At 35.9% G+C, this 17,805-nt stretch overlaps 1 protein-coding gene across 1 annotated transcript; it reads left to right on the top strand.

Moving 5' to 3' along the window:
* Nucleotides 1–52: 52 nt before the first annotated feature.
* On the top strand, nt 53–9,621 carry LOC106057475 (short-chain dehydrogenase/reductase 3-like). Its single transcript, XM_013214676.2, has 7 exons — nt 53–545; nt 822–944; nt 3,438–3,578; nt 4,123–4,261; nt 4,697–4,802; nt 5,046–5,171; nt 6,488–9,621. Exons 1-7 carry the CDS (start codon nt 345–347, stop codon nt 6,579–6,581), a joined length of 930 nt encoding a protein of 309 aa, XP_013070130.2. The 5' UTR covers nt 53–344; the 3' UTR covers nt 6,582–9,621.
* The last annotated feature ends 8,184 nt before the right edge of the window (nt 9,622–17,805 follow it).

Here is a 17,805-nt window from a genome sequence, read left to right as displayed (position 1 = left end):
GACTTAAAGCAATTCAAAGTTATTTTCTTATTTATTTTAATTTCAGATCTTGATATAGATCTATCTAGACGTTATTTTGATTTGGTTAGGTTGGTTAGGTTGAGTCGTTGAGTAGTTACATAGTTTTAGTTTGTTTCGTAAAGTTTCTGAAATGTCACATGAAAGTGCAGTAATAATTTTTTAAAAGAAAAAAAAAAAGCAAAACAAACTAAAAAGATTTAGGTAAACTGTAAACACACTTTCTGTCAGCTGGTTGTAATTTACTTGAGAACGCTAAACTTCTATAATTTTTGTTCGGTAATACCGTTATCTAGAATTACGACTAGATCTTTATAGATCTAATAATGTTTAATTTATTTTGGCGTTTATTTGACATTGTGCTTTTAATTTGGCGTGTTTTCGTTATTGTGCTGAAGGACCTCTGTCAGTGGTTAGTTCCACCAAAACAGGAAACACTGCACGATGCTGTTATTCTGGTTACAGGTGGTGGTAAAGGCATTGGGAGAAAGCTAGCATTATATTTTGCAAAATATCACCCTAAGCACGTAAGTGTTTATTACAGTATAATCTATAAGTGTTTATAAAATTATTACAACTGCTTACTTACTCACACTGCCTTCTTTTTTTATGTTTTTTTTTTCTTTTTTAGTTTTTTAGAATTATTTTTTTACTAGATAGTTAATTAACTTAAAAGTCAAGTTAAGTTATTAAGCTAATAATATTTTATAATTATTTTTTTAAATCTTGTCTTCCATATATTTTAACATATCCTTCTATTACATTTTGAAATTGGCTTTTGTAAGTAATGTATTGTTTTAAAGATTATCCTCTGGGGACGAACCAAAACAGCCCTTTCTCAGACTGCTAAAAATGTACAAGATCTAAATGTTAATTGCTCATATATGATTTGTGATGTCACTTCAAGAGAACAAATTTATTCCTTGGTAAGGAAATTACCTTTTTTTTGTGTATAAAAAATGTAATATATATATCTGGCATTCATTAAAAAAAGAACTCACCTTTTTTTTAATTTTTCTATCAGTGTAAGGGCTTAATTTCCATAAAAGTATAAACTTTTTGTCTTTTGTTTCAATTGCATTACAGTTAAGATCAAGTGATTTTCTGAAAAAAAAAATGTGGGCTTGTAATTAAGCCAAAGTAATCCTTCAGTGAGTGTTATGAAGGATTTTACCCACAGACCAGGAATCAGAGATGAATCGTCACCAATTCTTTTGTGTAGAGGTTCCCCATCAACTAAATGATCATTGACAGACAGACAACATGCTTTACTACATTCAAGAAAGACATTAAAGACCTATCTGTTCCATTTTTTTTTTAGATTAGTTTGTTATTATAGCAAAGAGCATTATGTTTGTTAACAGTGCTCTATAAATAACATTTTTATCATTTCTTCTTCTTCTTCGTTCTCATTGTTATGTTGGAGTGTTCAGATGAGTAGACCAATACATGAGATGAACTGCACAGTGGTTTCCAAATCAGGGAGCTCTCCATATAGTTTCCTTTCTATTGGGGTGATTTGGGGCCAATGTCTTAAACGGGCCTCTTGGTATAGAGAGCAGTTTTGGAGGACGTGGTCTGCATTCTCTGGTGATACTCCACATGGGCAGATTTCACTGGTTCCAATTTTGAGCTTCCGGTACATGTGTTGTCGTATTCTGTTGTGTCGGTCCTGAGTCGAAAGATTAGACGTTGGTCTTGTCTTTTATCATTTAATTCCATGCATTATGGTGGGAGATGACTACTTGCCAATGAGGCTGGAGGCTGAGCCCACAAGGGTTTTGTCCAGTTCCTATAATGTACTGCGACTAGCCTTAAGAAGGCCATCACCAGCTGTATGACCCCAGTGAGGAAATGCGTGACAGAGGAGACAGTTAGTGGAGTCTTTATTTGATCCGCTTCATGTGTAATTCTTGTTCGGCGATTCTAAGGAATCCCAATAAAGACAATGTACTAACCCAGTTAGCCTGTCTGTCTCCCCTAACAGATGTTTCAATGGGTGTGCCACAAATAGGCTACTTGCCTTCATTGAAAGTTTCAGCTTACTTCCAGCATACAGTATTTGAATTCTTGAATTGAACACCTCAAAAACAAAACAAAACTTCCAGTTTTAATCAGTGATTTTGGTAAAAAAAAAAAAAAAAATTCTTCAAATTCGATGCTTAAAATAGTTTTGACATTAGGGTTGGACGTTATAATTAGGACTACTTTCTTCTTCTGCATTGACAATATAATGTTGAAGCGTTCAGTTTCCATATGAATGACAATGTTTTGATTCTGAAGATAAAGGATGAGTGCTGTTTCACATGATTATGCATACCCAGTTGCGGCCTGTATATTTAGTCATATCTAATGCAGACAAAGCCATTGTCCACCATGGGTCTGTTTTAGTTTTCTTTTCATCATTTGCACCAGTCTTCGGAAATGGATTTTCTTTTAGCCTCAATTTTGTGTCCTGCTGCCTTCATGATAGTATTCCAACTGTCTCTTTCAGTGGGCATCTTCTGCCAGCTACTTTCCTCTATACCAGTGAGTGCAAAAAAGCTCCTGAGTTGATCTTTATAGTGCTTCCAGGACTATAGAAACAATAGTTAACTATACAACCATAAGCTCTTCACTAGCAGAGTGGTTACCATGTTCACTTGAGAAGGCTTTAGCCCACAAGTTTGATTTCAAGTTGTTCCCTTTTTTTCTTAAAAAAGCTTTTTTTTTTATTGTTAGTCTAGATCCTTTTATAAATTAAATTACATGACTGAGCTTTTTAGGACAACATAAATGTTATTTATGCTAAAGTTTGCTGTTTCTATAGCAGCTGAGGTTTTAGAGGGTGGGGTCGCTAGCCCCTCTCCAAACCTTCCTCCTTTTTCACCCGGGCTTGGGACTGGCAGATGGCTAAGACTGATTTATAAAGATTCAGTCTCTAACAAGGAAATCCTATGCCAAACTGGGAGTTGACCACTTAGTGAAGTTGTGACAGAACATTGTATGAGGTTTTGCGGGACATGTTCTCATCAAAATGAATTACGCACACCAAAAGTTGCAATGGCATGGAGGCCATTATGAGAAAAGCGCAAGCAGGGACATCCTCACAGTAATTGGCGCCACACTTTCATGGAGGACCTCAGAGCAGTGGACACTAGGTGAGAATAAGCTTCAGATATTCCCATTGACAGATCTTTGTGGAGACAGCTGGCCGCCCAATGCACTAAACGGCATAGGAAGGTCTAAGTCTAAGTAAGTAAGTACTAATATGAAACATAATTACCTTTGTTGATATTATTTTGAGCAAATAAAAATAAAGCCCTCATACACAAAGACCTTTGATTTAAATATTACTTAACTTATAATTTCATATACAGGCATTTTTTATAATTGTTCTTTTCCAGGATAACTATTGATTCAATTTTGTTAATCTTTAGGCTAAAGAAGTGGAGGCTAAATATGGTCAAGTTACAATGCTAATCAATAATGCTGGAGTAGTTCATGGAAACTCTATTCTCAGCAGTGATCCTGCTGATATTGAAAACACTTTCCGCACAAACACACTAGCTCATTTTTGGGTAAAAAAATTGTTTCGATTAATTTTGTTTATTTCACTGTAAATAAAAAAATATATAATTTTAATCATATAATCACTGATATAAAATGACAAAAAAGATTTCTGTTAGCCACTTAGTTTCTTACTAAATCCTTATTAGATTCATCGAAGAACCTTGGTTACTACCTTTCTTACTAAATCCATTTAAGAGCCCTGAATTGCAACCATATTTTCTTAACACTTTTTTGTAAGGTTCCTTTAGTGGAATTGTATGTATTAGAGTTTTAGGTTTGATATGATTTTCCCACTTACAACTTAAATTACTACTTTGTCCTGAAACTTTTCCTTAAAATCTCTTGAATACTGTGGAATCTTAAGATATATTTAAACACTATGGAGGTTGAAAAGAGCGGACCCGGTATAGATATACTTTTTATGTGTCCAACATTATTAAAGAAAGACATTAAAAGTTGATGATCCCTTTAACTAATTTGATGACTGAAAATAAGGAGCAAGAATAAGTGAATGAATAATTTATTATTTTTTATAATAAATTAACTTCCCAGACTGTTAGAGCTTTTCTGCCTGGAATGATCAACCACAACTGTGGTCATATTGTCACTGTGGGTTCCCTGTTGGGCCTGACAGCTCTAAATGGTGCTGCCGACTACTGTAGCTCTAAGTATGCACTTACTGGGTTCACAGGTTGGTGAATATGCCTACTTAATTTTGCTGAATTAATCCATATTCAAAGTACAATTTTAAACTGTCTGCCTTTGTCATCTCTGCTATAGACCTAGTTATCAGCTGAAATATTTACCTATCTACTCTAAGCTCTAGTGATATTATCATATGAATTGAACAGATGGCTAGGACTAATGTGCAGGCTGTAAAATGGTAAGAAAATTGTAAATAATGGAAAAAAAAGGAAAATGATGCAGAAAAGAAGGCTACTATCCTTAAGTTACAGACATTCCTTCAAGAAAAAAAAATTATTATATTCTCTGTCTGTTCCTTTGTAAACTTAGTCATTGGCGTTAATAACTTAAGACTTTAAACGCTACTAAGTTATTGGTTTTCCAGGCTGATTCATGCAATGTGTTCTTTTTTTTTTTTTTTCCATATATTATTTCTTTACAGAAAGTTTAAGAGAAGAATTAAAGAGTATGAATTGTACAGGAATAACTGTCACCTGCGTTTATCCTTACCATGTGGATAATGATATGTTTGCTGGCATAACTACAAGGTCTGTATAGTTTCATTTTAACATAAATAGGAATGCACTATAACTGCTAATTACACACACAGGTTCTCTCTTTTATTATTGTTTCAATATGTGTTTATTCTCAATGTCTTCTTTTTTTCATTTTCATTTTTTTTTTTAAGACAGTCTGTAAAATAAATATGTGCATAAAAAAATGCCTTAAGATTTTTAATAAAATGAAGTTATTGAAGCTATTTTGAAAATGTTTGCTTCATTTCTGTCTAGATTCCCTTCCATTTTTCACCCTATTAATGAAGATTACCTTGTTGGCAAGATTGCCGATGCTGTTTTGACAAAGAGAGAGAAAATCATTGTGCCCAAACTCATGTACTTGTATGCTCTAGCTAGCAGGTAAAAATAATTTTTCCTTGAAGTTTTCAATGGTCAGGTCTGGGATTTTTGCTTGACAGTCAAGCTCTCAAATTTTCTATCACTTGCTGACTGTCACTAGTTACTTTTAATATGTGTTGGCCATGTAGTAAAGCACTTGGTTTATGAAACAAATGGTCTCAGGTTTGAATCACTGTTAAACATGGTGGCTAAGTGGTAAAGTGCTTGGCTTTCAAACTGAGGGGTCTCAGTGATTTTTAGGATGCCCCTGAGTTACCCCCACTTCTATGGTATCCTGGCATTAGTTGGGAAAAGTAAAGGCGGTGAAAACAAATAACCTTTACATCATCTGCTCTGTAAATCACAAAGCCAGAAATGGGTTCTTTACTTTACTAGACTCTTATGGACATTTTTTTTTTTTTTGAGAAGTAAGGAAATCTTTTTTAGTCTGCCGACACATCATTAAAAACTGAGCTGTTTATTAACATGTACAAAGATAATGAAGATAAGCAACACAGAACCCTTTACATTGGATTGCTATTCCTTGTAGAAAGTAGAATCCTTTACCTAATTAGGTAGAATTAGAGATGATACATGGAACAGATAATGTCTAAGCAAGGGGCACCTTCATACAGCTCAAGAAAATCTGGACAGAAAGAGGAATTTCCTTGGCAACAAAAGATTTGCCTCTTTAAGTCTAATGTTAAGGGCCTTTTTGCTATATGGAGCTGAGACCTGGATAAAAACAAAAAATGCTATTAGAAAAGTGAAAACTTTCATTAGCAGTTGCCACTGTAGAATCTTTGACATTTGCTGGTTAGACACCATCAGCAACAGTGACCTCTTGCAAAGAACCAGCCAGATACTCCTGTAGAAGAAGAAATCAGAAGGTGAAGATAGGGCTGGACTGGGCACACTTTTTGCCAATCAACAACTAGCATCACAAGGCAGACATTGAAGTGTAACCCACAAGGCTAGAGAAAGAGAGGGCATCCTAGAAGTACCTGGTGATGTGAACTAGAAGCAGTATGTTTCATCACACCTGAAATAAGATGGAAAGAATGGCCCAGGTCAGGGAGTTGTGGAATTGTTGGCGTCCCATTCTCCATTAGGGGTGACAATCTGTAAGTTAAGAAATCTTGGAGATGGTTTGGTTATGCCTCAAACCTTCTCTTATCTTGGATACATCACAGTGATAAAAGTCATCATCACTGCCCTAAACAACCTTCCATAGGGCTCTAGGATTATTTTAACTATGATACTTACTATCTGCTATTTATTTTTGTGGGTAAACATAGATCTAAAGTAAGTATTAAACTAGTCATGTTTTTTCTTAGCATCACCCCAGTTTCTGCTATTTCATCAATCATGAAGTTCACTGGAGTTCACAAGGCTATGGATCAATTTCGTCAACATCGTAAGAAACAGTAATGTCTACAGTGATCTCTGCTGACAGCATTTAACTGTGTTCATGACATATGTCAATATAACTGCAGACAATTATTTTTGTAACTTTTATTTTTGTTTGTTAACCAGATTTCTTAAATCTCAGGGTTTTATTATTTTAAATGTGTTATTTACTTTTGTAAATATATATGTGCAATTATAATATTTATTATAAATTTCTGCCAAAGTGTATATATACATCAAATATCAAATGTATTACTTTAATTTGAAATAATTTGTTGTTTAGAAATTGATGCATCCATTTCCACTATGACTTAATCAATAGTCACAACTATCTTATAAGTTAGTGGGAAAAAATGTCATCTTAGTCATTACTTTTTTTTTTTATTTCCACCTAGTCATTTTAAGGCTTGCAACATAGTTTGATTACTCCATGCAACTTTTTAATAATAATAATAATAATCTTAATTGTCCGTAAGGAAATTTGTCTTACAATATCTTTTGTATATCTTTTAGCTTTAATAAATGCCAAATAGTATTAGGATTAGTTTAAGTATTTAACTCTTCTTCACTTTTAATCATTAGTGTTACCCATCTAACACATTTAGATCTGAAATGTGGATTTCACCTTCCTCCTACATGGAATATCTACACTGAATACTGAATATCTATTATATAAAGCTGAATGTTTGGCGTATGTATGTATGTCCCCATATAGAAATAAAAACCGCTTGACCAATCTTGAGGTACCAACTTAAACCTTAGTGTATGTATTGTGGCCCTAAAACAAACTTAAGACCCTCAAAAAAAAAAAAAAAAAAAACTCTATTACAGCTATAGTATTTTATGGATCTAGGCCATGTTTACAATGTTGACATGAGAAAAGATCGAAAGGATTTAGATCTAGATCTAATTTTAAGAAATACACTTTGCGCAGATAGTTTTTTTCCTATACACATGAAAATACAAAAGAAGTTCCATTGATTTCATTATATAATAAAATTAACCTTCAAATTTGTGTTTCAAAACCATTTTTTACATACATTAGTTCCTTATATCTGTGACTACAGATTTCCTGACAAACATTCTTTAATTAGACAATACCCTAATGTTACACATCTTTCCATTTCTAGATCTAAAACTCTAAGATGATAAAACTTCTCTTCCCACAGATAGTTTTATACTTTAATACATGAACATACTAATTATCGTCCATTCATTTCATATTTTGATCAAATTAACATTCAAATTTGGTTTTCTAAAGTATTTTTAATACATTCGTTTACAAAAGCTGCGAAGCCGTGTTGAGATAGGCCTATATCTATATTCATTCATGAATCGCGTACTAAAAATTATTTCGTTTAATTGTTTACTTTATTATCCCATTCATTTAACAAATCTGGTAAACACGTTTTTAATTGTACTATTTTTCTATTGCTCTTTTAGTTTTTAATAGATATGTATGTATCGGCTTTGGGTAAACCCATTTTCGCACAACTAATTTTATTTTCGTAGCGAAAGAGAAAAAACTTGAAAGGATCATTAGCTAAGTTTAACATACATCTAAATCCACTAGGTTAGTAAACACAAACTTAGACCTGCAGACTGCGGGTAATGTCAAGCTAGTATATATATTTGTATGTACGCAAATGATTTGTATAAGATAATTTTATTGTCCTAAAAAATGAAAATTCAGTTTGACTCCGATTGTCCACCGCAGCATAACTACTATTATATTAATAACAATATAGATGCAAACATGAAAAACATTCACACACACTCAGTCAGTGCTTTATTGAATTAGGATGCTATGTACTTCTTGGTTACCTTGCAACCCTGGCTGAAAGTGGAATAAAGTAGTTTTTAAATCTTTCTTTTTAGCCTTAATGGAGAGGATATGATCTTTACATCCATATTTGATGTAACAGTGGTTTAATGGGTGCAGATTGTCTTTAAGAATTGTGTGTGTTTTAAATAGTCATCTTTTGTGAAAACTTCTTTTAAGAGATGGTAGCTGTATTTGAGTGATATATGATGTTTTTTTTTAAATAAGTCTTTAGTTGATGTCTTTGTGAAGTATTATACCATCACCAGCAGGTGATGTCAAACGTAATTAGACTGCTGATGGTTGCTGTATAAAAAAAGTTTATTATTATTTTGTCGCTTTAAAATTTTTTTAGCATTCTAAGATGAAATTCGTCATCAATTTAAAATCGAACATTTATAATTAGAACGTGGTGATTACATCATTGGTAAAAAGTGTTAATTGTAGAATGGCCACCTGCAATAAGGCCAACAATGGCTGTGTCGTGAGCAAATATAATAATGTATGCTATTGAAACTGTAAGGTATGTTGTATCCTAACATTGTGATGTTTTATTTTCAAAAATGAATTTATAATAACATATTGGTTTAAAATTAAACATTTTTTTATTTGAATAATTCTGAATTTCCGAAACATTGAAACATTTCCTTCATTGATCTTTGAGAAGAACAGATTTAGAATCTTCAAAATGTCTAATGACCATAACATTTTGTTTTCCATCTTGCTGTTTTTCTCAACTATTCTCTTGTTCTTGTGTTGCACTTATCTTTTAGTTTCTCCTTCATTTCTGAAAACATGAACAATTGACTTTAAGATGCCTCTCCAGCTTGATAAAACTTTGTAATTAAATGTTGCATTCCAAGTTGTTGTTTTTTTTTGTTTTTCTTTGCAAACATTTTTTTAAACAAAAGTTTTATTATAATTGATTGATACAAAGAAAATGGAGCAAGACAAATGAAGCAATTAAAAATGTTTCAACTGCAAAGATGGCAAGAAATTATTTGACATCTTCGGCTGTATTTCAATTTCCTTTTTCTATCTTTACTTTCTAAATATAGAGAGAAATTATAATTATTTAATTTTAACCCAGATGAATTGAAATGTAATATATTGATATTAAATTCAAATATACTTTATTTTTTAAAAATATTTATTACATATGTATACACAGTTTTTACAACGATGAAACACTTGCACAGCAAAGATTTTATTTTAAAGTAAATATTTATCTAACTCATGCATTTTTCTTTCTTTCCTGTGTTGCTTCTTTTAATATCAATGTAGTGTTCTTGTTTTTTCTTATTTGCTTCTTATTTATATAGTATACATTTGTCAGATGAGGTTTTACATTTTAATTAAACAGAATATATGGACAACAGAAAAATTTTTAATTAAATTTAAATTAAGTTAAATTTTTTAGCGGCCCCCGTAAGGAGAAAAAGCCGCTATTAGGTTTGTGCAAAATGTCCGTCTGTCACACTCAGATCTCGAAAACTAGAAGAGATATGAAAAATATTATTTCACCATTAAATGCGGCTTGAAAAGTTTAGGAGCAACAGCTACTTTTGGTTTTCTAAAAGCAAACCGTTTAATTTATAAAATTAATTATGCAAGCAATTTTTTCATAAAAATACACCAATTATAAAACAATAACGTAAATGTAAGGGAGGCAGTGTTACAATATGCTAACAAAGATGGCCAATGTATGTGTATTTTCAGTATCACTAAATCAAATATGTTTATAAAATGTACAAGAAATGTTTACAACAAATATAAATAATAGTTAAAGGTGGTTTTTCTGGTCAACTAGCTGCTAAAATTAATAGAAAACATTTCTGTTTGTTTATAAAGGCTAATAATGCACTTTGTATGTAAATGTCAATGCACATTTTTTAAAATAGACTTTTTATGCAGCGACTTTCGTGCAGTAGCGTAACGTTGCAACATGCTATGGTGCTAAACCAATTCCTTAAACTTTTTTTAAAAAATCAGATTTTATTTATTTTTTGTTTAGTGCCCCTCATCCGAATAAAAGAAGCTTATTTTTGTGCGTTTTGTCTGTTGGTCGGTCTGTCCGTCACGATTAGATTAACAAATAACACCAAAGGAAGGCTATTGTAAATCTGATTTAACCATTAATTTTTCATTCAGGAATATTGCAATAGTTTTAAGTCTCTATAATAGATTGTTCTCTTTTACGAAAATTGGTTGTTCCGGATTTTTTATGAAAAATATTTTAACTCTATTTATGTAAAATCGCACTTCTCTCTTACACTACATTTAACTTTCTAACTTTCTAGCTAAAACGTTAGAAAATCTTATTATCGTTAATATTATGTTCCGATTTTTAAGGAAAACAACTTCTTAACACCAAAGTATGGTTTGAAAATGTCTCCATAAGGCTATGTTACATCTAATTTTCATAACAGACCATCCCACAAATTTAATTAACGGTATCTCACTATAAATACATAAACATCCGGAACAATCTGTTATAGAAACTTAAAACTAATGCAATATTTCGGAAGGGAAATTAAATTTTAATCAGATTTTCAATAACTTTTAGTCTTTTTTTTTCTCACTATTAACATGACAGACTGACAGACAAAACAAAAAAAAAGCGTCTTTAATCCCTTTATATATATGTTATATACATATTTAGTCTAACTAACGTGTGACGTAATGGAATTTTTTTACTTTGACGTCATATGGAGTTAATTCTTTAAATGAAATGCTAAAAGAAATCACTCGGTGCACCAATGTCTATGAACTCTCAACAAGCTGCTCGTATAGATGATATTTTTTAGTCTAACTAGGCCGTGTGACGTAGTGGATTTTTTTCCTCTGACGTCATATGGAATAAATTCTTTAAATGAAATGCTAAAACAACTCGGTATAATAATGTTTATTAAACCTCGTAATGTGACTCGCATTTTAAAAATACAATAGCTAGATTTAGATCTAATCTAGATTTCTTATACTAGATCTAGATTTTTTTAAACACTAAAACTAGATTTTTTACACTAGAGCTAGATTTTTTTTTACACTAGAGCTAGATTTTTTAAAACTAGATTTAGATTTAAGTTCTAATTAAAATCATTGTAGAATCTAGATCTAGAATTTCTTGGTCTAGTTTAGAATGTTTGTTGTTTTACATGTTTCGGATGTTCCTTCAGAGTTGTAGTCCAAACCTCCCTCAAGATGACGGGGGATGGGAGCGGGTAGGGTTTGAACCTGGGACCATCGATGAATCCAAACGACAGTCCAGCGCGCAAACCGCACTACCTGACAGCCATGATTTAGACTAAAAAAAAAATTTTACAACGTCAAATGAATCTTTGAAACATTATTACTTTTAACAATCAAAACAAAATCACGTCTTGGATATTCCTTGCGATTATGCGGATCCGACAGGGATCCGTCTCCCACGGGGGCCGCCTCTGAGTTTGTGTGTCAACACAAACTCTCTTTGTAATCTTGTTTTTTTTTTAAATATTAAAGTATATTGAGACAAAACTTCTACTTATGCCTTTTTTAAAAATAGTTTATGACAGTTTATACACAGATAGTTTATGGATGTCCGCCAGGTCATGTTTGTGCTTTGGACTGTCATCCCAATGGTCCTGAGCTCAAACCCTGACCACTATCATCCTCATCGTCCTGTTGGTGGTTTGTGGTTACTTACTTAGATACTCCCGCTCTGTTCGGCGCATTGGGCGGCAAGCTGTCTTCATAAAGATCTGTCACATGCCATGTCTGAAGCCTCTTCCCAAGTGGTGTCCACTGCTCTGAGGTCCTCAGTATTGTGTTAAGTTATACGAGGACGTCACTGTTTGCTTCCTCGTATTAGATCATCGCAACTTTAGGTATGCGTAGTTCATTTTGTCGGGAAACATATCCCGCAAACCTCACTAAGTAGTCGACTCCCAGTTCGGCATAGGATTTTCTTGTTTGAGATCCGATCTCTATAACTGACTCCTAAAATGCGTCTTAACCATCTTTGTTGAGCCACATTTAGTCTTTTTCTCAATTTTGTCAGATGACTTCCATGTTGTTGGGATGACGATTGTGTCAAGTAGGTGTATTTTTGTTTCAAGTCAAATTGCTTGGCTTGTCCAAATAGGCCGCAGGCTTTTGAAAATGCTCCCTGCCTTTCCTATTCGGCACGCTATGTCATGGTAGGTATCCTCATCGTTTGTTATGATGCTGTCAAGGTATGTGAACTTGTCCAACTCTTCAAGCTTGACTCGCTAAGTCTGACGGGGGCAGCATTTGTCTTATATCCCACTTGCACAATTTTAGTCTTACCCAAGATTGTGCGGAACCTCACTAGGCTCTCCGTTATTTCTTGTATGCATTTGTTTTGTAGACCCGACTAGTGCAACGTCGTCGGCGAAGTCCGACTCCATCATTCGGTTTTGTTCACGTCATGGAGTACCAAAGGCAGTCTGGTTCATTGCTCTCCTCATTGTGTAGCCGATGGCTAGGTGGAAGAGGAAGGGGGACAAGATGTCTCACACCTGTTTCGATGCTAAAGAACTCGGTTGTTACGAAGTCTGTTTTAATACAGCAACTAGATTGACTGAATTGTTGTCCTAGAATCTTGACGAATTTTTCTGGGATGCCATCTTCTTTATTTTCAATAGTGATTCTCGATGGACACTATCAAACGCTTTCTTTCTCTCTTAACGATCAGTTTCATGGACTTTAAGAAAGCGATTTTAACGATCAGTTTCGTAGACTTAAAGAAAGGAAGGAAGTTTGTGGTAGAATGTCTGAAGGAACATCTCAAAAATGCAAAACAAAAATAATAAAAGTGGCCCTTCATTTTTTAGCCTATAGAAAACAGCCTAAAAGCAAATTTAAAAAGATTGTGTTCATTTCAAATTCTTGTTTACAAATACTCTTTGGTCTTGCAAACTTAAATGGGTCATTAAAATATGCTGAGGGACAAAGGCTGCAAAGCCGGCCTTATAGGCATTGGTTATCTAGGTAGCCGCCCAGGGCCTCCAATTGGCGGGGGCCTCGCACATGACTAAAAAAAAAACAGAGAAAAGATTGCGAAACTTCAATCAGACTATGTTTACTAGTCTAACTCTTCCACGGAAATTGCGAATTTATCATATATGAATTTCAGTTATTTATCGATTTAAATATACATAGGCAGGTTTCTAATTTTAAAAGTTTTGTTTTTTTTTCAATGTTTCTTTTTAATTTTTTAGTTCATTCACCAAATTCACTTCGCATAGGGCCTCCGATTAGAAGCTGTTATAGAAAAGTAGAACTACTATCCAGGTTCTTGTAGGCTCTTGAAGAGCTTTATCATTGAGAATTTTTTAAATATGTTTGATAATTTGGCATTCTCAGGAAAATTGCTGTCTTTGAAATTGCGTTTCCGATGATCAACTCTTAGTGGACGAAAAGAGAGTGGGCCGAACAGACTTTCCAGTAGACGTCTCACTGTTATTTTGTTTAGTTTTTTTTTTTTTTTTTTTTTTCTAGTAGGCTAGTGGTTTACAAGTAGGCGCGGTGGCTGAGTGATAAAGCGCTCGGCTTCCGAATCGAGAGTTACGCATTCGAAAACTGGGATTTTGAATTTCGTGATTTTAGGGCGCCTTTCAGTCCACCCAGCTCTAATAGGTTAATGACATTAGTTTGGAAAAAGTTAAGGTCGTTGTGCTGGCCACTAGCGGATCCAGAACTTTGGAGGGGGGGGGGGCAATTTTTTTCCAAACCCTAACCCTAACGCCCAGTAAACCCTAACCCTATGCATAAACGTGCGTACAGCATATATATTATTATATATATGGCTCATTTTGTCTCGAAAGGCAATGGATGCGCCCAAATGAGTCACTGGTTTTGGCTTAATCTTGAGACGGGGCAGAATCTGGTGTGGCTAATCAAGCCAATTCTAGAACGGCAGACTTTGCCAAAATTCGTACAAGTGTATGCCTCTGATTCAGGGCTAGCAGACAGGGCAGCTTTCTTTTTTTCCCTCTTGATTAAGTCCGCCTCAATTCTTTTGTTCTCAGCAAGGGTTGTCCCAGCACGCACAGTCTGTCTCCATGCACTCCGGTCTTTGGCTATGTTTTCCCACATACTTTCGCTGATGCCTGTGGCTCTCATGTCTCGCTTGCAGACATCTCTATATGTTAGTCTTAAGCGGCCCTTGGGTCTGACTCCTTCCACAAGCTCAGCATATAAGATATCTTTCGGGATTCTACCATCTGGCATGCGGGTGACATGTCCGAGCCAGCGTAATCTTCTTTGTGTCAGGAGAGCATACACGCTGTTCATATTGGCCAATCTCAAAACTTCCTGATTGGAGACAAGGTCCCTCCAAGAGATGCCCATTATGCGTCTCAGGCAGCGCAAGTGGAAACTATTCAATCTGTGCTCTTGGTACATATATGTTGACCAGCTTTCACTGCCATAAAGGAGAGTGCTCACAACACAGGCGTTGTAGACTAGGATTTTGGTCGCTGTGGTCAATTTACCATTTTCCCAGACGCGCTTGGAGAGTTTTGCCAATGCTGTGGTAGCTTTTCCTATCCTTTTTGTCAGCTCGATGTCTAAGTCTAGGTTACTGACAATTGTTGAACCCAAGTAGGTAAATTTCTGCACCACTGAAAGGGTGTGGTTCCCAATATGTATTTTAGGTATTTCTGCGGCGTCTTGTGCCAGGATTTCGGTCTTGGAGAGACTTATAGTAAGGCTAAACTCTTGACAAGCAGCTGCTAAGGCGTTCACTAGCTTCTGTGGACCTCCTTGTGAATGAGATACGAGTGCCGCGTCATCGGCAAACAGCAGCTCCCTTATCAAGATACGACGCCTTTTCGTTTTGGCTTTAAGACGTGCCAGGTTAAAGAGCCTTCCATCGGATCTACTATGAATATATATTCCGTCTTCAAAGGATTTAAAAGCACTGGTTAGTACGACTGAGAAGAAGATTCTAAATAGTGTAGGGGCCAGTACACATCCTTGTTTTACATCGCTCTTGATGGAGAATGGCCTGGATGAAGAACTTTCAAACTGAACAGTGCCCTGCATATTTTCGTGAAAAGCTGACACTAGTTTTCTTAACTTATTTGGGCAGCCGATTCTCTCTAGTACAGGAAACAGACCGCTTCTGCTAACAAGGTCAAAGGCCTTAGTCAAATCAATAAATGCTATGAAGAGGGGCTGCTTTTGCTCTCTGCTCTTCTCCTATAGCTGCCGCAGAGAGAAAATCATATCGGTTGTAGATCTACCTTCCCTAAGCGACACTGCGACTCTGGATAAACACGATCTGCCAGGATCTGTAATCGCTTTAGTAATACTCTAGAAAAAGCCTTTCCGACTATGCTAGGCAGTGAGATGCCTCTGTAATTGTTACAATCAGAGCGGTCGCCTTTATTTTTTATAAATTGTAACTATGTTGGAGTCTTTCAATTCCTGGGGGACCATTCCTTGTTCCCAGCACAAGCTTAGCAGTTCATTGAGTGTTTTGATTAGGGCATGTTTTCCAGCCTGAATGACTTCAGCAGGAATGCCATCTCCTCCGGGTGTTTTCCCATGTGCAAGAATGTCAATGGCTATGCTCAGCTCCTTTACTGAGGGCGTTTCGTCTAATTCCGTCAAAACTGGAAGTGATGGGAAGTTGGAAACAGCATTTGGTGAGATGGCGTTTTCAATCTGGTAAAGTTCTGCATAGTGTTCTACCCATCGCTCCATTTGCAGCGAACGATCACTGATGATTGAGCCATCTTTTGACTTGAGCGGAGCACACTTGCTGGTGTGAGGTCCAAAGGCTTTTCTCATGCCCTCATATAGTCCTCTTATGTTACCACAGTCGGCACAAGATTGAATATCTTCGCATAGCTCCTGCAAGTATTTGTTAGCACACTGTCTCGCTACTCTTTGGGCATTGTTACGTGCAGCTCTGAGCCTTTTTAAGTTGCTTGGGGTAGGATCCTTCTTGTAGATTAGCATGGCTGCTCTCTTGTTCGTAGTGGCAGTTTCCATTTCTGGTAGACTAGCTTCAAACCAGTTTTCGCTTTTCTTGGTTTTGTTTCCAAAGACCAGTGATGATGTTTGGTAGATTGTATCACGCATAAACGTCCAGTTTTTTTCTACCTCAGTCACAGAGAAGTTTTTAAAAGCTTCCTCTAATTTGTTCTCAAATTCGGTGCAAAGATCAGGATTTTTTGTGCTAGTGGTATTCAGGCGTGTTTTTCTTTTTCCCTGTGATGTGTGGATCTTAGTTGGCAGCAGTCTTGTCCGGCAGGACACTAAAGTATGATCAGTATCACAATTCGCGCTTTGGTAGCTAGCCTACGTGTCAGCAGTATATTTCCAATGTCCTTTTTTCGTGTCAGTATCATATCCAGCTGGTGCCAGTGCCCAGACCTAGGGTGCCTCCATGAGACACAGTGCTGTGGTTTTGTTCTGAAGTATGTGTTGGTAATGCAGAGCTTGTGGTATGTGCAGAATTCAAGCAGTCTTTGACCGTTCTCATTCATCTTTCCGATTCCAAAAAGCCCGATTAAAAAAAGACAGTATTTCTCAGCCTTCGGCGGAAAAAAAAACACAAAAAAAGTCATGTTGAGGCATTTCTCTTGCAGACTTGGGGATCTGGGGTAGCGCTGTAAGATTCCCCAGTGGGGTTCGGGGCGTGCATTTTTCACTGCAGAAACGCATTCTCCTAACATCTACAGCTCATCATTCATCAGTGGAGTTCGGGGCGAAGCTCCGACGCCAAAAGCGTTTTCTTGCATTTTTCACTGCAGAAACTCATTCTCATAGCAGTACATGCGATCGCTACCCCCTTATCCCACCGAATCGGCCAAAATACCAGAAGAGGAGCTACAATATAAAATGTATATATTAATTGAACTAATTTTGTTCACAAACTATGATTTCTCCATAAAAGTAGGACCGCTCCCCCCCCCGCACTCAAAGAGTTTAGATGGGAAGGGCAGTAGAGGTATTCGCCCCCCCCCCCCCTCAATTGGCTAACAGGGGAACAACATAACATAAAGATCGGTTAAAATATCAATAACAAGTTTTAATCATATAGATATTTAATTGGTTCTGTTAGCAAGCTGTGATTTCTACAGATAAATTGGACCGCCCCACACTCGAAAGTTTATTGGAGGGGGGGCGGGTTTGATACCATTGCCCCCTCCCGACCCCACCAAGACGGCCAACATGCTAGAGGGGGGGGGGCGAAATAATATAAAAATAGGCTGAAATATAAATAATTAGTATATTTTAGTAACATAAGTAATACATTCGTATACAAATTGTGTGAATTCTATACTAAAATTCGTCCGCCGCCACCCTTGGGGGGGGGGGGGTCGACCGAGTGGGGGGTGCGATCACCCCTACCGCCCCCCCCCACTGGATCCGCCAGTGGTGCTGGCCACATGATAGGCCTACTCT

Source organism: Biomphalaria glabrata, chromosome 13, assembly GCF_947242115.1.
Source record: "Biomphalaria glabrata chromosome 13, xgBioGlab47.1, whole genome shotgun sequence".
NCBI lineage: Eukaryota > Metazoa > Mollusca > Gastropoda > Planorbidae > Biomphalaria > Biomphalaria glabrata.
The sequence above is the reverse complement of the archived record's forward strand: the minus strand, read 5'-3'. Positions and strand labels throughout refer to the sequence as shown.

Excerpts from the sequence above, each read along its gene's own strand:
- LOC106057475 (XM_013214676.2), top strand. The coding sequence starts at position 345 with ATGTTTAATTTATTTTGGCGTTTATTTGACATTGTGCTTTTAATTTGG. Across the intron at positions 945-3,437 it reads GAGAACAAATTTATTCCTTG|GCTAAAGAAGTGGAGGCTAA; the intron begins GTAAGGAAATTA and ends GTTAATCTTTAG. Across the intron at positions 4,803-5,045 it reads TTTGCTGGCATAACTACAAG|ATTCCCTTCCATTTTTCACC; the intron begins GTCTGTATAGTT and ends ATTTCTGTCTAG.